This window comes from Protopterus annectens, chromosome 7.part0, assembly GCF_019279795.1.
Source record: "Protopterus annectens isolate FY-2018-M chromosome 7.part0, PAN1.0, whole genome shotgun sequence".
Classification (NCBI taxonomy): Eukaryota; Metazoa; Chordata; order Ceratodontiformes; family Protopteridae; genus Protopterus; species Protopterus annectens.
In genome coordinates, this window is record NC_056739.1 from 1,267,043,364 (window position 1) to 1,267,064,518 (window position 21,155).

At 42.4% G+C, this 21,155-nt stretch overlaps 1 protein-coding gene across 2 annotated transcripts in view; it reads left to right on the plus strand.

Annotated features, from left to right (window-relative positions):
• The window catches only part of IQCH (IQ motif containing H), a 4,045,691-nt gene that overhangs the window by 550,195 nt on the left and 3,474,341 nt on the right, over positions 1 to 21,155 (plus strand). For both annotated transcript variants that reach the window (XM_044077880.1, XM_044077881.1), the window contains exon 5: positions 12,643 to 12,762. In XM_044077880.1, coding sequence (XP_043933815.1) covers positions 12,643 to 12,762 — 120 coding nt within the window. The remainder of the gene's footprint in view (positions 1 to 12,642; positions 12,763 to 21,155) is intronic.

Sequence of the window (21,155 nt, forward strand, 5' to 3'; positions counted from 1 at the left end):
TGTTTCACTGTTGCAGTCCTAACCAATGGGTTATCCGGCTCCCGGTAGCCCTCGATTGGCCAGAATAACAAAGGTAAGTAATAATGACGTCAGCTGTCGGTTGTAAAGGACGTCAGGGCGTCCGATACAAAAGGAGGCAGCCAATGTCACTTCCTCAGTCTTCCTTGCTGCAGACCCCAAAGCAGAAGCATTTCTTGCATGAGTGCCGGTCGGCAGTTTACCTTTTTTGTTTCTGACTACACAGTTGAAGTCAACTACAGCTAAGTACCCCGCTGGGGATCCTGTCTTCTTGCCTTAGCGAATGTCAGAAAAGGTTAATAATTGTCTTACCTGTGGAAAGCAGATTCCCCATAGATATTTTCATTCCTATTGTATTATTTGTTTAGGCCTTGACCATGATGTTCCTAATTGTGATCTCTGTGCTTCCTTTAATCCGCGTACTATTTGTCGTCGAGCTAAGCATTTTGGAGTTTGGCCTAAGTTTGTTGGTATGGCATCCACTGGTCTTCAGGCTTTGGATATCCCCAAGAAATGTAAGGATAAGGACCACGACAGGCTTCCAAAGGTCAAGTCCTCGGATGATGTTAAGTTGGTCTTCAGTTATGCAGTAGCCAGTAAGGCACCTTTGCAGCCCCTGTAGCCTGCAGATTTTCAACCACAGGCCTCAGTTGAGAGCATTTCAGAGGCCCCCAGGCCTCCGGCTTCCATTTTGCCTTCTGACTTTCCGCCTCTTGCCTCTTCAGTTGGATCCGGAACTGCAAAGCTGACTCTGGTGTCCGAGACCTCCATTCTTTGTTCAGACAGCAAGCTCATACCGACAACTTTGGCTGCAACTTTGGCAGTTGCCAGGCCTCCGGAGTCCCTTAGACTTGCAGGTAAATCTTCCAGTTCTAAGCCTGTGAAGAAGCAGGCTCCAGTTTCCTCTCGTTCCCCTCATTCTCAAATGGTTACAATGGCTGATGACCTTTTGTCTCTTATTAGGGGTTCACAGCCTCCTCCTTCAAAAAGTGGTAGGGATGTCTCTCCTGAGGCTTTGTCCTTTTCAGGTTCTGATGCTTCTAGCATTTCTGTTGATGAAGAGGAAGTTTCTCAAGCTTTCTCTCCTTTTGAGGATTCAGACGCAGTGGAGTCCATCCCTTCTGCTTCTCCTCCAGAAGATTTCTCTTTTGGTGATACTTTAAATACTCTCAGGGAGCATTTTAAATGGGAAAGTCAGGATTATCCCCTTTCTAAGAAAAGGATTAGGGAGTGTTTGGATTTGCCTCAGCATAAGCCTTTGGTTATTCCACCTGTGTTGGAAGTGGTTGATGATGTTTTTCTGGAAAATTCCTTGACCCCAATTCGGTTCCTCCTGCTCCCAGGAAACCTGACAGGTACTATGGAGTCCCTGATTCTCATTTGTTTCTTTTCAGGAATCCGTTGTCTGATCCAGAGGTTATTTCTCAAGGCCCTAAAGGAGTTAAGGCCACCGTTACTAAAAATCCTGTTCCTTCTGACAGAGAATCTAGGAACCTAGATAGATGGGGTAAAAAGGTTTATACCTCTGCCACTCTTGCTATTAGGTCTACTAATTGTCTTTTTCATATGCTGAAGTACCAGCAGCACACCTTGGAAGCTATTAAGTCTAGAGTAGCAAGTGTGCCTCAGTTGGCGAAGAGTAAGGATATGCAAGATTTGCTGAATTCTGCCAGTCTTGTCAAAAAACATTCATTAATTTGTGGCTTTGACATTCTGGAAACCTCCTGTAGGGCTACAGCTACTGGCTTTGTTATTAGAAGGCACGCTTGGCTCAGGGAGCAGCCCCTACCAGAGCCTGTCAAGGCTAAGCTTTTAGATGTACCTTTGCATAAGGACAATCTTTTTAGCAGAAAAGCAGAGGAAGTACTCAAGAAGATGGAAGACAAGGCCAAGTCTATGCAGACAGTTAAAGACTTTCTGCAAGTTCAGCCTCCTCACTTTAGCAGGAATTACTCTTCTAAGAGTTGGACGTTTCCTGATACCAGCAAACAGAGCCATTCTAGGACTAAAGGTTACAAATGTTCTAGTGGACAGGTGGCTACCCCTCAAAGGTCTAAGGGTTGGCAGGCTTCCTCTTCCAAGGCGGGAAGTTCTAAGCCTGCATCTCAATCTAAACATTCTCAGTGACTCTGTCCACCTTCTACCTGTTCATGCCTGCCCGGAGAGTCCTTTAGGGGGAAGGTTGGCCCTTTTTACAAATGTCTGGGCCAGCATCATGGACGACAAATGGGTACAGAACTGTATCCCTAGGACACAAGTTTTCTTTCCACACCTTTCCAGTACCCAAAGGATTCCCGAACACTCCTCCAAACCAAAGGGCAGAAGTTTAAAAGCAAATTTTCTCTCTGTTACATCTGGGAGCAATAGAATCAGTTCCTGCTCATCAGGTAGGCCAGGGTTTATATTCCAGACTTTTCCTAGTTCCAAAAAAGAAGGCACCTGGCGTCCTAGCATAGCTCTATCCATCCTGAACTCTTTCTTGATAATTCCAAAGTTCAGAATGCTCACTCTGCATCAGTTGCTGCCAATGTTAGAAAAGGATTCCTGGCTGGTAACGTTGGATCACAAAGAAGCTTATCTGCACATCCATATCAGGGAAAGTTGCAGGCAATACCCTCATTTCAGGGTGGGCAATCAACATTATCAATTCTCTGTGCTGCCCTTTGGCTTATCTACCGCTCCCAGAGTTTTCACAAAGTGCCTCTCTCCAGTTCTTGCTTTTTGCAGGCAGAAGAAAATTCAGATTTATCCATACTTGAACGACTGTCTAATTCAAGCAAATTCTCAGGAACAGTTGTTAAAGGATCTAGCATTTGTAAAGACTCTTCTCTCTTTCCTGGTTTACACTCTCAATGTGGAAAAATCAAAAATGGTGCCATCCAAAGAGATACCATTCCTGGGAGCGAGTCTGAACACAGCCACCCAGATGATGCATCTCACCCAGGAGAAGCAGACAACTCTTTCAGTTTACTTCAAGGACTTGGCAAGCCTGTCCCAGCTCTCTGCATGGAAATACCTGCAAGCTCTGGGATTCATGGCCTCTTGCATTCTCATGATTTCATATGCAAGACTGCATATGAGGAAATTGCAATGGTACCTCAAGAACATTTGGTGTCAACACACACAGGACTTGGATTTGATAATTCCTCTGCTTCCATGTCTGCAGACAGAGTTTCTATGGTGGGCAACAGCCTGTCTACAGAACAAAGGCATGCCTTTTCGCTCACCCCTGGACACTCAAAGTTCTTACCTGAGATGCATCGGACTATGCCTGGGGAGCTCACCTGGATGGCAGATGCATACAGGGAAGTTGGAATGCCCAGCAGACGCATATGCACATAAATTTAAAGGAGCTGATGGCAGTCCAGCAGGCCTTACTAGCTTACAAGCATCTTCTTTCTTCAGGGACCCTGCTTATCAGGGCAGACAACACCACAGTCATGTGGTACATCAACAAGCAGGGAGGGACTCATTCTTACCTCCTGTGCAGACAGAGCATGAATCTTTGGTCCATAGCAGCATCCCTGGGTCTGCATCTTCTAGCTCAGTTTCTTCCAGGAAGGCTCAGTGTTTTGGCAGACCAGTTGAGCAGACAGACCCTGGATCCTCACGAGTGGCAGCTCAACAGAGCAGTTTTTTCCAGCATCGTTCAATGTTGGGGCACTCCTCAAGTGGATATTTTTTCCTCTACAGACAACCATCTTCTACCTCTTTTTTGCACCAGACAGCATCACAGCAGAGCTTGGAAAGTGGATGCTCTGTCCTTCCCTTGGAGACTGCTGTCAGTTTATGCCTTTCCTCCTCTTCCTCTTCTTTCCAGAGTATTATTGAAGATCAGGGACAAATGACCAAAGACTATTCTCATAGCTCTGGACTGGCCCAGGCAACATTGGTATCCACTGCTTCCTCATCTTCAGTCTCTCTATTTGGCAGCATGGCTCATTATATGACTCCTTCCTTTTCTTCCCTTTTCCAGCAGGTGGTTGACATGCTGAGGGAGGCCAGGATGCCTAGCACTAGGAAGTCTTATACTGGCAAATGGGAAAAATTCTTTCTTTCTTTGGATGCAGGCTAGAGGGGAATCTTCTTCTCAGCCTACCCTTCCTCTGATCCTGGAATACCTGGCTGATTTGCTTCAGGGTGGTCTTTCTTTTTCCTCTATCAAGATCCATGCTTCAGCCATTTCTGCTTATTGCTCTTTTGAACAATCCAATGTTAAGTTGTCAATCTCGCCTTCATTCTTGCTGGATGGGTTCAGAGCCGATCCTCGGCTCCGACTCGGCACTTGCTTTAGCTCGAGAACTCCTTTTACCAGCTCGAGGCAACCCTATATCCCATGATGCAAGGCGGAACTACCTCAGATCTCGTTTGCCGCTTAGCGAAAGAGGTCTCCTTTGCCAGCTGAGGTAAGTTTTTTCTTGTAAAAGAAGAAAACGTTTAGTTAGGGGTTTATTTTTTCCCTTAGTGTTAGTTTAGCCTGTACTTAGTTACAGCCCACCCTATTCCCTTCCTTTTAAACTTTTATAAATAGTTTTCTGTTTAAAGTTTTAGTCAGGCCTAGTTCCCCAAGTTATTCCCTTCCTGTGTGTCTGTGTAAGGGATTAATTGGTGTGTTTGTGGGGACTGTTTGTGTTTCCCTTCTAGGATGTCAAAAGAAGGCAAGGTCTCAGGCTTCAAGAAGTGTGACCAGTGCTGTCAGAAAATGTCTCTGACAGACGGTCACACTTCTTGTGTTTATTGCCTGGGGCCTTTGCACCTGCAGGACTCCTGTGCATTGTGCCATGCTTTTAGCCAGAGAGTCCTGCAGAAAAGGAGGAACAAATTAATCCTCCGAGGTTTACTTAAACCTGAAGGTTCTCCTCCTAAGTCAGGGGCAGGAAAACCTCTTAAGCCACCGAAGGTTCAGGCTACAGTGTCCAAGCCTCCTCCGGTGGCTCCGGCTCCGGCTGGAGTCGATACTTCTTCTGTTAGAGTAGTGGGTTCGGTGCCGACCGGCTCCGATACCCTGACTACTGTGGCCTTGTCGGCTCCGGCTGGAGCCGACACTTTATCCAGCATCGGAGCCGAGATATCCTCGGCTCCATCTGGGGTTCAAGGGACTTCGGCTCCGATGGCTTCGACCGTAAGAGATCCTGGTCCCCTTCTATACTAAGTATTCACTCGGCCCGGGTCTCCTCTTTTGTCGGAGCGGAGCCATCGGAGCCGATCTTCGAGATCTTCCAGGCTGTCTGACCACGATTTGGAGAGGGTGGTAAGCAGGCTGTTGAAGTCTCAGGCACTGGCCCAAATGCTCCATAGCCCGTCTCAACAGACTTCGGCTATAACCCCGATTCTTGAGATTCCTCCTCCGACTCCACACCAGAGTTCGGAGCTGGAGCTCCTTGGGACAGCGACTGTTTCGATGCCGGAGCCGATACATCCTTCGGCTCTGTCGTCTTCGGCTCCGATCTCCTCCTTGAGACCTTCCTTGGAGGGATCCGGTCGTCGGGTTTCCACTGTCGGCTCCGAGGGGGCTAGTGGCATCGGACCCTTGTCCGACCCCGCTCTCCCTCTCCGGGCTTCGGCTTTGGTAAGCTTGGCGCCGACATCGGCCTCAGAGCCTTCTCTCTCCTTGGAGCCGACCATTCCTGTTTCTTCGGAGCGGGTGTGTTCCGGTCTCCCGGGGAGAGGAGCCTTTGAGGTGATGAGGAGTGTCCTGGCCTCTGAGCCTGGTCAGCGGTCTATCCCTCTAGCTCCTCCCTCATCAGTGCCTGCAGATGCCTCTTGCCAGCCTCTTGCTCTCAGGCCCAGGGATCCATCGCCCCAGGTTTCCCCACTGGGAATTTCCTCCTCTTCCGAGGTTTCTCCTGATCCTGCAGGGGAACCCCCTCGGAAGAGGACGTGTAAGAGGAAACACACAGACTCCCCTGAGTCTACTACATCTGATACCGACTTAGATGAGTCGGAGGGTTCCCCACGGTCCCCCTCTGAGGATGTCTCCTTTTCGGACATCCTTGAGCTCCTCAAACAGAGGGGGAATTGGCCCTCCATTGACCCCTCCGAGGATGAGTCGGTATACCTGGAGGCTTTTGGATCCCGACCCTCCACCTCCTGGGTGTCTCCGCCTTTCGACCCACTCATGCAGGTAGTGGCTTGGAAGGCGTGGGCGGCTCCAGATTCTGTGGAACCTGTCCCCAGGAGACCATCCAAGTTCATCACAGCCCCTTCGGATAAACAGTTCCTGTCCAAAGGTGTCTCTGTGGATGCTATGGTGGTGGCGGCGGCCACTAAGAAGGAACTGGTGGATCCTTCAGTGCCTGTCCATCCTCCTAATAAGGATTCTAGGACCATGCACAGGTATGGAAAGCGGATGTTTTCTTCAGCGACCTTTGCTATGCGTTCGCTGAATTACCTTTGTCACTTCACCAGGCTTCAACGAGATGTTCTCAAGGAACTGGGAGAAGTTGTCCAGGATCCTTCTGCTGCTGGGGCTCAGGAAAAGATTGCCTCACAGCTTGCTATCCTGAATTCCATATCTAACTCCTCTATGCGGCTCATATCTTATGCAGCCGATGGAGCGAGCAGGGCCGCAGGCACAGGGGTTGCTCTTAGACGCCAAGCCTGGATGCGGCTGTGTAATTTTGCGGACCCCTTTAAGGCGTCCTTCACCAACACCCTCTTTGACGGTTCGGCTTTGTTCGGGCCTCAGGTGAAGGATACTTTGACCAGATGTGAGCAGGACGGTAAAACTCTTTCTGCCGTTGGAGTCCAGTTTTCCACTCCTTCTAGACCATACCCCAAGGGTCAGAAAGGGGAAGATGTGGTTCCGTAAAGCCCAAGGAGCTACACCGGACACACGTGGTCAGTTTACCCCCAGAGGCAGAGGGGGTAACAATAATAGACGCCGCCCTAGAGGCAGGGGGGGTCCTCAGAACCAGGGAAACAGGGAGTCTCTTCCTGAGAAGCCCTTTCAGCATCCCTGAGGTGTTGCCCGACTGTCCACCCTTGGAGGCAGTCGGGGGAAGAATTTTGCTGTACCCAGTAGCCTGGCAATCCCTATCCCAAGAGAAGTGGGTACAGTCGATCATATCCGAGGGTTACAAAATTCCCTTCGAAAGGTTTCCCGTACCTCTACAATCCCTTCCAGACATCTCACCCGGTCAAAGGGATTTGGCAAGACAGGAAGTTTCAAAACTCCTGGAAAAAGAGCCATCCAGACAGTGCCGGCAGACCAAGTAGGATCCGGCTTCTACTCAAGATTCTTTTTGGTCCCCAAAAGGACGGGAGATTGGAGACCAATACTAGACCTAAGCAGACTAAACAAGTCTGTCAAAAGGCAAGATTCCGGATGGTCACGCTGCAATCCATTCTGCCCTTTCTGGGCAAGGACAACTGGATGTGCTCTGTAGACCTTCAAGATGCGTACTATCACATAAAGATTCACAGACGCTCCAGAAGGTTTCTCCGCCGCTGGGAGCCAGTCATTACCAATTCAGAGCACTGCCCTTTGGCCTCACTTCAGCCCCCAGAGTGTTCACCAAATGCATGGCAGTGGTCACAGCTCACCTGAGACGTCGAGGATTCCAGGTGTTTCCTTATTTGGACGACTGGCTCCTCTCCGCCACCTCCAAGCATCAGCTTCTTCGGTCCAGAGGCTACACCCTACAGCTTTGCAAGAGACTAGGAATTTTGGTAAATTTCGAAAAATCCTCTCTGCTGCCTTGCCAATCTATCACCTTTATAGGCGCAGAGTTAAATACCGTCAAAATGTTAGCCAGGCTAACAGATCAAAGGATTCTGGACATCCAGAAATTTGTTCAGCTTCTGTTACTAAGCAACAAGATCAAAGCCAGGTTTGTCTTGAAAGTTCTAGGCCTAATGGCTGCGGCCATTGTTCTTCTTCCACTGGCTCGCTTCCACATGCGTCTCCTGCAGTGGATGTTATTCACGCAGTGGTCGTACCACGATCTGCCCATGAGACACGAAATCTTGGTAACACAGTCGTGCAGGGCTCATCTACGATGGTGGATATCTTCCCCTCTTCTTCATCAGGGCCGACCCTTTGTTCCCCCTCCTCCAGTTGCCACAGTCACCACGGATGCCTCCCTGATCGGGTGGGGGGGGCATTATCAGGGCAGGATGGTCCACGCGACGTGGCAACCCATAGAATACCACCTGCACATAAATGTCCTGGAGATGAGAGCAGTGCTTTTGACGTTGCAAGCCCTCGACGACTTTCTTCCCACGGGGACTATTGCAGTACAGACGGACAACATGTCCGTGGTCTGGTACATCAACAAACAGGGCGGAACCAGGTCCTATCCCTTATGTCGAGAAGCTCTCAGACTTTGGCAATGGGCGATCTCTTCTCAACGGTTTCTGATAGCAACGCACATCCCCGGCAGGTCCAACCTATTGGCGGACAGGCTAAGCAGATCTATTCTGATGCCTCACGAATGGTCTCTCAATCAATCTGTAGTGGATCAGATTTTTCTGAAGTGGGGCACCCCTTGTTGCGATCTTTTCACTACCCCTCAAAACAGCAAGTGCCCAGATTACTTCACACTTTTTCCCCTTCCAGGCCAACCCTTGAGAGACTCTCTAACCCAGGATTGGCCGCGGGGACTTCTTTATGCTTTTCCTCCCTTTCCATTGATTCCACAAGTCATTCAGAAAGCCACTGTTTTGAGAGCCAAATTGATCCTCATTGCTCCATATTGGCCTCGACAAATTTGGTTTCCATCTCTACATCATCATCTTCTGGTGCAGCCCTGGCATCTGGACCCAGTTCCGGATCTTTTGATCCACCAGTCGGGTCAGCAGCACCGGGCCATTCATTCTCTCAACCTCACTGCTTGGTTGCTCCACTTCCTTCCCTAGCCAGGCTACCAATGATTTCTGACTCAGTCAGAGACATTTTAGTGTCTTCTTTAAAGTCGTCCACTAGAACTATTTATGCTAGCAAGTGGCGGCGATTTGGGCAAATGCCAGAAATATTGATCCTTTTACCGCTCCTATACATTCTGTTTTGGATTTCCTGGCGGAGGTTTTTCATTCAGGATCTTCGTCATCTACAGTCAAAGTTCAACTGGCTGCTATTTCCAAGTATCATGTTGGCTTGCATGACAATAACATCATGTCTCATAGGTTATGCAAGGCCTTTTTAAGAGGAGTTTTTCTCCTAAAACCGCCTGTGAAACATCCTCCTCCGCAATGGGATCTAAACTTAATGTTGGCATCCCTAATTCTACCTCCTTTCGAACCGTCTGCTACGTGTTCTTTAAAGTTATTGACGTGGAAAACTATATTTTTGCTGGCTGTTACTTCTGCAAGAAGAGTTTCTGAGATTCAGGCCCTCTATATTCGTTCTCCTTATCTGATTTTTCATAAGGATAGGGTTTCGCTTAGAACTAACCCTTCCTTTCTTCCCAAGGTTGTATCTCAAACCAATATTAACCAATCTATTGATCTACCAGTTTTCTTTCCTAACTATTCTGACAGAGCTGAACAGAAGCTGCATTTTTTGGATGTTCATCGTCAGCTCAGGTACTACTTGCATAGGACTAAACAAATTAGAAAATCAGACCAATTGTTTGTCTCCTATGCAGAAAACAGGTTAGGTCTTCCAGTTTCTAAAGTGACCTTATCTAGATGGTTGACTTCCACCATTTCCTGTGTGTACTCTCTAAGGGGCAAACAACTATCTTCTAAGCCAAAAGCACATTCGACCAGGAGTCTATCCACTTCGTAGCCTTTCAGGATAGACTTCCCATTGACACTATTTGTGCAGCAGCTACTTGGGCCACGCCTCATACCTTTGTGTCTCATTACAAGTTGGATTTGGCCTCCAGAGATAGGGCCAGTTTTGGTTCCACAGTTCTCAAGAGTCTGTTCCATTGAGCCACCCGGGATACAGGTGCTAGGGACGCTGTCCCATCCAGCAAGAATGAAGGCGAGATTGACAACTTAACATTTAGAAGTTATGTACCTACCATAACGTTCCATGTTAGTTGTCTTTTCTCGCCTTCTTTCTTGCGTCCCTCCCTCCTTCCCCCTGGCCTGGACAGATCTTGGAGAGTTCCTATTAGATTGCTTCCTCTGGAGCATTGTTATGAGGACTTCTTTTAGGAACCATGGTTCCTAATTATATTAGGATAGTCTTTAGCAGGGTCAGTTAGCTGCCAAACGAGATCTGAGGTAGTTCCGCCTTGCATCATGGGATATAGGGTTGCCTCGAGCTGGTAAAAGGAGTTCTCGAGCTAAAGCAAGTGCCGAGTCGGAGCCGAGGATCGGCTCCGAACCCATCCAGCAAGAAAGAAGGCGAGAGAAGACAACTAACATGGAACGTTATGGTAGGTACATAACTTCTAATTTTCTCTCATCCTCTGATGAAAATGTTTCTCAGAGGTGCTTGCAACTTAAAACCTCCCAGAAGGGTGCCTACCCCAGCCTGGGATCTTAATGTTATTCTAGAGAAACATACTCTTCCTCCTTTTGAGCCAGCTGCCACTGCAGATTTAAAGTTTCTCTCATGGAAGACTGCCTTCCTCTTGGCTTGAACTTCAGCAAGGAGGGTTTCGGAGCTGCATGCTTTGATGGCTTTGCAAATAGGGTCTCTTTGAGAACCAACCCCTCCTTCATGCCTAAGGTGGTTTCTAGCCTGACTCTTAAATCAGGCCATACACCTTCCTACCTTCTTTCCTAATCCCGAAATAGAGGTGAGAGAATCCTACATTCTCTTGATGTGCATAGACAGCTCAGGTTTTACCTGGACAGGTCTAGACCTTCAGAAATCAGCACAGTTATTGGTTAGCTTTGCCCCTGGAGCCCAGGGCAAGGCTATTTCTAAGCAAACCATTTCTAAATGGATTGGTCATTGTATTACTTTTTGTTATTCCTTTCATAGCAAGGTTTCTCCTCAAGGGGTTAGGACCCACTCAACTAGAGCAGCTTCCATTTCTGCAGCCTTTTTAAGGGGTGTCCCTACTAAACACTTGTTGGAGGCTGCCACATGGTCTTCTGTTCACACTTTCACAAAGCATTATAATTTGCCTTTGTTTTCAAGAGCCAGGGCAGGGTTTGCCACTGCTGTTCTGCAGGGCATTATCTCCAATCCTTGATTCTGTTGGTTCCTCCTCCCTTTTCTCTGGGCTTTGATAATCAACCCATTGGTTAGGACTGCAACAGTGAAACACGATGAACATAGTACAGTTGTGTACACTTACCATAAATGTTCGAGTGTATTCACTGTTGCAGTCCTGCTTTCCCTCCCTCCTTCCCCCTTTTCTCTTTTCCTAAGGTACAGGCTAAATTTTTTTTAAGCCTTGTTTTCTGGGGGCTTCTGACTTATGGCAAGAAAGACTGAGGAAGTGATGTCGGCTGCCTCCTTTTCTATCAGATCCCCTGACGTCCTTTTCAACCAACGACAGCCAACGTTATTATTACTTACCTTTGGTATTCTGGCCAATCAAGGGCTACCGGGAGTCGGATAACCCATTGATTAGGACTGCAGCAGTGAATACACTCAAACATCTACATTTATGGTAAGTGTACACAGCTCTACTTTATGGCTACTGCAAAATTAATCTATTCAAACATCTACTGTTGCAGTAAGGTAATTTACACAATTTTACTGTATTTAGATTACCAATACCCTGGAGGTATTGCCTAACTAGAACTTGGCATTTCAAACTTTGAGAAATCTAGCTTGCGAGTTGAATTCTCACACTAGCATAATTTGAAAGTCATTACTTTGGCTGTCAGGCTATATTTCAGATCAGCTGTGGGGAGAAAACTAATTATACAAGTTATTCTGGTCTGAAATATGTACCAAAAATAAATAGTGTAACTGCAGGATAAGTAACTTTATATTGAATTATTTTCTTGATATAAAGTATGACATCTTAATTAAAATGTAATGTATTTTATGGTCCTTAAAACCGTTGACTGTTATTGCTAAGTTTTCTGTGTTTAGCAGTTTGTATATTTCATTGAGTTGTTACTTTGATTCTTTTTTAATATGTTATGCTTGATTTATGAAAGTACAACAGAAAGCTGTGAACAGAGTGAAGAAATCTCAGGAAATAGTAAATTGCTTAGTGTACTGAATTACATTTGGCACTCACAAGTTCAAGTCTTAAGGCCAGATTCATGAACACCTACACTGTGTACATTGTCTGTATTCAAGAACATCCTTACCACATTGCTTGTGTTTTTTAGTCACTCAGAAAGGCTACACTAATTGTACCAATAGTCTATACTTTGTGGTAACCTTTATAAATCCCCTGATATTTAAAGTTGCAAGAACATCAGTAGGAAAACTAAAATTAGAAGAAAAACTTTGGGATTTATGCTTGTGCTGTCTGTTCATTCAGAGCAGTTTACACTTATTGTAGGCATTTATGAAGCAGGCCCTTAGTGACAGTCTTCCTACCAAGCATTACTCATTTTTTATTTAATTGGATGAATGAAGGGGCTAATAGAGAACCTGGGATATGGATCTACTGTAATGCACATAAACAGGAGATGTGTCAATAAATGAGCTGCAGAAATAGAATTTAGAAAGTTATTTTGTGTTTTTTATGTTTTATTTTTTTTTATGAATTAGTATACTTTTGGCTAAAAATATATGCATGTTTTTTATAGCACCAAGTGTCCATGCAACTAAAGGTTCTGTATGACCCAGTGAACCCCCTCAACCGGGATATTCTCAGTCAGAATTATGGGATTTCTTTGCCCCTTATTTCAAAGAGAAAGGAAAGTCTGGTGAGTACTACATAGTTACTAAAAAATAATATTTTTATATATATATATATATATATATATATCAGTCTATATATATATGTTGTGTTTATATATGTTTTCCCTCTGTTTAATTTCTCCATGTATTTTGGGTTTCTAATACCATGACAGGAATGGACCCCATTCCTAAGACAAAGTATGATTAAAGTTCGTGAAATTAGTATTGTTTCAGTCTGATGTTAGCCAAAAGTGCCCTGAACTGACACCTACAATTCATATGGAGTTACATGTATCAATATCATATCTAAAATATGACAGCAAATTATTTTTTATGAGATCCATTGCTCCTACTCCTATTGTAACTGTCTGGGTATCCTTCTTTCACACTGCCCTTGTTTCTGCCTAAAATTATATTTTATAACTTTATGACTCTCTGGTACATAAGACACTGTAATCACTGAGTTGTAGCAGTTTCAATGATCAGTTCTACTTTTGTCTTCTTTTTGGACTACTGTATCTGGTTTTCTCCCATCTGTTGTTTGAACTGTTGGTAATAGGTGATCCCATGTGATCTAAATGTCATAATTTTCTGTAATACTTTGTGACTCATATTTCCAATGCTTCTCAGCTACTTTAGTATTGTAAAGTTTACACAATCCCCAATGCAGCAGTCTTCCCAGCAAAAAAATGTGTAACTGCTACCAGTTCTGTTTTGCAGAACTTGCATTTTTCTGTTTCTCCCACATGTTCAAAGGACGTTGTAAACCAATGTGTACACAGTCCACTATCCTGGGCTGCCAATATTAACCTTTCATCTTTTCATTAAATTCATCTCTCCTTAACCATATCTGCATCAGGTCCTGATCGACATGAGGTTGTTTCAGGAGTTTTCTATACTTGCAGCTATATTTATGCCTTTTCTACATCTCTTGCCTTATCATCTAATCCTTTTCCTTATGTTCTTTCTTTAGTTTTTTGGCACATTCAGTTGCTGCTTGATTTTTTTCTACTTCAGATTTGATTGCTATTCTCGCTTGACACCAATATGCCTTTGTTAAACTAAGAATGACGTCATCTTAGACTTGTTCTCTCCATGTTTTAAAACTTTCACTATGTTTGGATCTGGTGAAGTCAGCAGACGGTTCTACGACTGCAGATCTATACATGTAATCAGTTTTGAGGACCCATATCGCCTTTGGAATGAGGAATATATAATCTTGATATGCACTAATTTTTATATATCATTTGATAAGCGTAAAGCACTTTTTTTTGTTTTCCAGTCCAACTGATCACATACCATTTGGGGCCAGTCAGTCACCCCAGGACTGTAAGAACAGGAAGAGCAAATTAATTTATAGCTTGGACTTTGTTTCTAGATGTCAGAGCTGTTTTTAATATTACTTTTAGTCTTCTTAAATATTACTTACTGAGTTTTGTCCATGTTTGCTCATGTTTTATTATCAATCCCTCATCAGTTTCCAAATATTTATACACTCCCTCCTGCTCAAGTTCCTTTATAACCCCATTCCTATCGCAGACTGATATTTTCTTGGTGCTGCAATTTTCCTGCTTTAAATGTTGCTTTTGCACATTTATCAAGGCCAAATGACATTCTTATATCATCTGAGAAATTTTGACCACTTCCAGTTGTGCTTTCAACTCTTCACCTGAATTATACAGTTTTAAATTATCCAAAAACAGAAGATAAGAAATCTTTACACTTTATTTTCTCGCCAAATTGAAACCATAACCTAATCTATTAAGTAGATAAGTTAATGGGTTAAGGGCAAAACAAAAGAGCAGTGGTGACACAGTCACCTTGGACCATGTCCTGTTGAATTTTTATCCTTGGGATAACAAATTATCCTTTATCATGCCTTAGATGCAAAGTGGTTTGCCACTGTTTCACGGTAATGTAATGTAACTTGATCAGTGTAGAGTGTATCTTATACATCTGTAAGCACAACTTTATCCATGAACGTGAGATGCTATCAAATGTTTTTTATAATCTATCCATGCCATACTTAGATTCTTCCCCTTTTTACAATCTCCATTATGACTTTATTTAACAGTAAATGATGCTTTGTTCCATATGACTTTCTTTTGTTACCCTTTTGTTCTACTGTCTTGATTAAGTTTTCTTCTAAATGACTATAAACACTGTTGGCATTAGTTCCAGTATGTAGTTTATACATCTCTGGAAGGTAAGTTGGGTCTATAGTTTTAGGATAGCTTGCAGGTTCACTCTTAAGGAAGAGTATTGTTTTTCCTGTTGTTAACCAGGTTGTTTTTTGTTTGAGATGCACATATAAGTCATTCTTACTCTGGGCTAAATCTTCATGTAAAGATGTTTTTACTTTTAGCCAAAAGTTAGGTATTGCATCTGGTCTTGGGGTTTTCTATTTAGGAGCTTTTTCTAATTTTGTTTAAATTTTTCTGACCGTTACTTCATCTCATTTCATATCCTGTACATTTTGAACCTCTTACTCTTTCTTTTGCTTTGTGTATTTATTCAGATTCTTTATGGTCCACAGGGTCTTCATAGATATTTCTCCAAAATGTGTATTTCTTCTTTTTTTGGTGCTATTTCTATTCCTTTTGATTGTTTCCCCAGGTCTCTACAAAACTTTTTTGGGTCATCAATGAATTGCTTATTTTGTACTTTTCCTTTATGTTTATCTGCATATCTTCCGAGTTTTTCTGCCTTTGCAATATTGTGTGATGGACCCTGGTCTGTTCTAATATTGCATGTTGCTTTTTATCACCTATATCTTTCTAAGTATTTTTGTTGATCTGTTCCCTCTTCTGTACTCTTCTAACAGTGACACTTCTTGTCTTAATTGCTTTATAGTTTTCTCTATTAGATACTTCCACGATGGCATTTGATTTATTCTGTTCCTTTCCCTTATTGTCCTATATATTGTGGTAAGACTATATGTTATTAATTTAGCTTTACAGTAATATATCCTATTTACTTCTGTTATAGCACATGAATTTTTCTACACTAAATCGTTCACATTTCAGTTAAGCCACAACTTCAGTTTCTATTTCTTTAACTTCTCCATTACTAATCTTCTTTTGTTCTTTCTCCCTTTGTTTTCTCATTTTTTTGTATTCTGAAATTTCATATCTGGATGACTTTGCCTGTATTTCTCTTTTATCTTTGGTGCTGCTTTTTTATTTTGATTAGTTTTGATTTTTTATTTACATAAATATTGTACCATATTAAATCACTTTTTCTTTCCCATGTCCATATTTCTTCTTCAGATGTCTCCCGGTCCACCTGTTTCTCCATTACTTTGGGGAATAATTGCCCCATCATGCTATGACATAACCTGCATTAGATTTTCTACACTAAATTCTTCACTTTGCAGGTATTCCATTTGTTTAACTACTACTAATCCTCTGTTCTATGTTCCTCATTTGTAATCTTATGTTTGAACAGTGAAATTGTCCATATCTGGGTGCCTTTGCCTGTATTTCTCTTCAGATATCTTGGGAGCTGCTTTTTTGTATTGATTGGTTTGGCTTTCTCCTTTGCATAAATATTACACCATGTCAGATCTCACTTTCTTTCCCATGTCCAGATTTCTTTTTTATACCTTTCAAAAATCTCTAGGTTTTATTTTATATTTTTACACTTCTCAGTCACTTCTTTTTCCAAACGGACCAAGGTTTCTTGGTCTATATAATGTTTTTCATGGACCTGTTGTATTAATGAACACAAATTTTCATTAGAAGCTGTTGATAGTTTTTCTTGTGCAAGTATTTTTCTTTCATCTAATTTCTCTCTCAATCTTTTTGAATATCTTCTGTCTGGAAATTCTGGGCTTCTTGCATAATAGCAACAATACATAATTTCTCTCTTATGGTCCGTCAGTAGTCTACTCTATAATTTTTATGGCTTTTTTTGGCCTGCCAGTTTTTTGTGTTTTTTGAGGACTGATCCTTCCTTCCTTCTCCTGAGCTTGGCCTAACTCCTTTCTGGGAATGTTTCCATATCTTGAGTATTCTACACTGTCATTTTTGCAGTCCTGGCACCAGTGCGCATACAGTACAGTTGTGTACACTTACCATAAATGTAGATGTTCGAGTGTATTCACTGTTGCAGTCATCACATTTGGGTTATCTGCTTGCAATAGCCCTCAGTCAGCCTGATTAACAAAGTCTTGGGTCCTGTGTCGGTTGCTATCTCTTCTTCTGTGACGTCAGGTAGTCAGGGGTATAAAACATGCAGCCGATGCTATTACATCAGTTTTTCTTGCCCCAGATATCAGGTGCCCCCTTAATGGGAAGCAATAATATATATATATATATATATATATATATATATATACACACACACACACACACACACACACACACACACACACACACACACACACACACACACACAAGGTTATACTTCCAATAAAAAAGCAAATACACCAAAAAGCTTTTAAGCATAGTAAAGGAGAGTAGAGGTATAGCCAGAAAACAACAATCAGGGGGCTGGAGGGAGGGTAATCAGGACTGCAACAATGAATAAACTTGAACATCTACATTTATGGTAAGTGTACACAACTGTACTATGTTCTTCATGTTTCACTGTTACAGTCATCACATTTGGGTGGATTCCCAAAGCTAAGGATGGGAGGAGGAATTTAGATAGATTAGGACTAGCTATAAGGCCCTGCAAGACTGCAGTGGCAAAGCCAGCTCTGGATTTAGAGAAAATTGGAAAATGGTAATGCTTGGTGAAAGTATGTACAGAACTTCAGGTAGCAGCTTCTAGGATGTCCCTGGTAGGGACACCTCTGAGAAAGGCTGTAGAGGTAGATGCAGCCCTGGTTGAATGGGGTATAATCCCCTCTGGGATAGGTTTTCCATGGTGCGTATAGCAGAAATGAATGCAATGGCCTATCCATTTAGAAATTGTTTGCTTTGAAATAGCCTTCCCCTCTGCCCCTGCACCAAATGCCACCAGCAGTTGTTCAGATTTCCTTTGAGGTTTAGTCCTGTCCAAGTAAAATCTAAGTTGTCTGTGGACATCTAAGGAGTGCAGTATCCGTTCCCCTTTGTTCTGTGGATTAGGAAAGAAGGTTGGCAAATGAATGGACTGATTAAGAGCCACACTGGATACCACCTTGGGCATGAAGGAGGGATTGGTTCTGAGGGACACCCTGTCCACATGAAAGATGATGAAAGGCTCCACTGCCATAAGGGCATGTAATTCAGATACCTTTCTTGCTGAAGTGATTGCTAAAAGGAAGGCTGTTTTCCAAGAAAGGAATTTTAAATCTGCAGTAGCAGCTGGCTTGAAAGGAGGAATAGTGAGTTTCTCGTATACAAAGTTAAGGTCCCAGGCTGGAGTTGGGGCTCTCCTGGGTGGTCTTAAATTTTTGGCCCTCTGAGGAACTGCTTGAACAGTGGATGAGAGAAGAGGGGAGGTTCTGTGTTACAATGAGCTGAAATGGCTGAGGCGTGAATTTTGATGGAGGAAAAAGAAAGGCCCGTGTGAAGCATCTCAGTTAAGTATTGTAGAATCTGAGGTATGTTGGGCGCTGCTGTGCTCATCCCTTGAGATTGGTTCCAGGCACAGAATCTTTTCCATTTTTCACCATAAGATTTTCTAGTACTAGGCCTCCTTACCTATAAAATGATATCCATCACTGGTTTACTGAGGGATGGTAAAGGAGAGATTAGGTAATTAGCTGGGCTGCTAGGTTCAGGGTTTGAAGCTCAGGGTGCAGAATCTGGTTCTCCTGCTGAGACAACAGGGTAGGGGTCTCAGGCAGGTGCCATGGGGCCAACAGTGACACACTGCGCAAGAGGGGGTACCACTGTTGGTGTGGCCAGTCTGGTGCAATCAATATTGTCCTTGGTTTGTCCTGCTTAATCCTTAGTAGTACTTTGGAGAGGAGAGGCAGAGGAGGAAAGGCATAAACTGATAGGTTTTTCCAGCTTGAAAGACAGAGCATTCACTTTCCAAGCTTACCAAATGAAAACAGTCCTTGAACCACATAAGGAATCAGATGTAAAAACCAGAGAATACAAGAAAAAGAAAAATAATCTGGTTCCACACAGCAGTGAAAATCAATATGTCCTTTATTGTAGTAAGGTAAGCGCTTTCTCGGAATAACATCCGTTTCATTAGACCAACAAAGATAGGATAACAGTTACATTTTTAAACACTAAAGCATCTAATCAAAAATCAGATAAAATGTGCATCATTGCTAAAAGCCATGTGATAAAATACATCTGTAGAATATATAGATCTTTAAAAAATTGAATAAAAACAGACTAAATGAACAATATGTACTTAACAATGGTAACAAATACAATAGTAAAAAATAATAAAAGATGGACTATTGAAATATATATGATAACATATTAAAAGAGAAATCAATGCTTTAATAGCCGTGCTTTAAGGAAGGGTTTCAGGGAAACTCTGTTGTTTAAACCAGGAGGTTTATCAGCTTGAAAGCGCAAAATCCATTTCTGTTCACTAGATTCTGTTCTATTATTTATGTCACCTCCTCTCTTGGTACTATGCAGAATCTCTAGTACCATAAAGCTAAATTTATGTTCTTTACCCTCTTTAGCTACCATGTAGTGATAGTGTGCTGGTTTCTTTAACATTCCTAATATCCCTAATGCGTTCAAGTATTCTATCCTTAAACACCCTGTTTGTTTTTCCTATGTAAAATGAGAAGCAGGTAGTACAATAGCAAAAATAAACATTTTTTGTTCGACAATCTGCATAAAAAGCAGTATCTGTCTTAAAACCCAAAGTGAGATGTGTGAAATGATTACCACTGTGTATATGTGTACAGGCCATACACTTCCTACACATATATGTACCAAGTCTATCAGATATTATAGTTGATTTAGTATTAAAGGATCTATAACAGAAATGACTCTTAAGTGATCTATTATTTCTAAAAGCAAAATCTGGCTGTGTGCCGGTGACCCCATTCAACTCATGTACAGTAGACAGAATATCCCAGTTCTTTTTAATAATATCACATGCTACATGCACATTGCTGGCATAAGTCAATGGCATCCTTAGTTTATTCCTAGAGGTATCAGTGGAAGCATCACTTGAGAAAGTATTGTCAGTATTATCTCTGTTGTTTATACTAGTGGGGAGGGGGGCAAAGTATGGCTGGCACTTACCTGACTATGCCGCCATCCTTACTGCTATAGCCTCTTTCTAAAAATTATTGTTGAAGTGTTTGTAATGCAACAATGAGACTATCATCATCATTAAAAAGTCTCATAGTTCGAAATATCTTGTCCTTTCAACACATTAAATTTCATATGATTCGGATGCATACTGCCATAGTGTAGAACATTATTCTTCCTAACAGTTTTCTTATACAAAGTAGTAGACATAGTGGATAAATTATTTTTAGTAACTTTAACATCCAAAAACTCTACTTCTTTATCAGAATATTCATAGGTAAAAATCAAGAAAGTATTTAACTGATTTAAGTATAAAAGAAACTCTTGTAGCCACTGCTCTGAGCCATGCCACAACAAAAAAATATCATCCACAAAACGTTTATACCATTTGATGTTAACCTGGTATTCATTATTCGAAAGTACATGTTTAGCTTCCAAATTAGCTAGGGATAGGTTGGCGTAGCTATTAGCACAAGCTGTGCCCATAGCTACACCAATCTTTTTTGCATAATAAACATCATTAAAAATAAACATATTGTTTTCTAGGATGATTTCCAAAAGTGTGCAAATAAGTGTCACCTTTGTATCAGGGGTATTTCTCTCACATAGTAATTCTCTGACATTTTCAATTCCCCATTCATTCGGAATAACAGTGAACAATGATTCAATATCCAGAGTTACAAATAAACATTGTCCTAAGATAATTTCATTTTGTTTAGATAGCTCATTTAAAAAACTCTTGGTATCCTTTAAAACAGTGCTACAATTAGCCAAGGCAGCATGCAAAGTCTTTTCTACAAAGATAGAAAATGGCTCAGTTACCCAACCTCAGCCTGTAACTATAGGGCGCATAGGTGGTGTTAAAGGATTCTTATGTATTTTGGGTAGACCATATATCAAAGGGACTGTTGGATGTTCTACCTTGAAATACTCAAACAGTTGCTCAGATATCATGCCTGTTATTAATAAATCAAAGATCAAAAACTGTACTTTTTCTATGACACTACTAAGTATATGCATAGGTAAGATGGCATATGTATCAACATCACTGAGATGACTTAACATAGATTCTATATATTTATCCTTGTTGATAACAATACCACCTCCTTTATCAGCTGGACGTATTTCTATACTGTTTAGTTCTTTCAATTCAACTAGAGCTTGTATCTCTGCAGCTGATAAATTACTAAAATTATTAGTTGTTATCGTTTTTTTCGGAATGTCGGTAGTCTGATGGCTTACCGAAGACA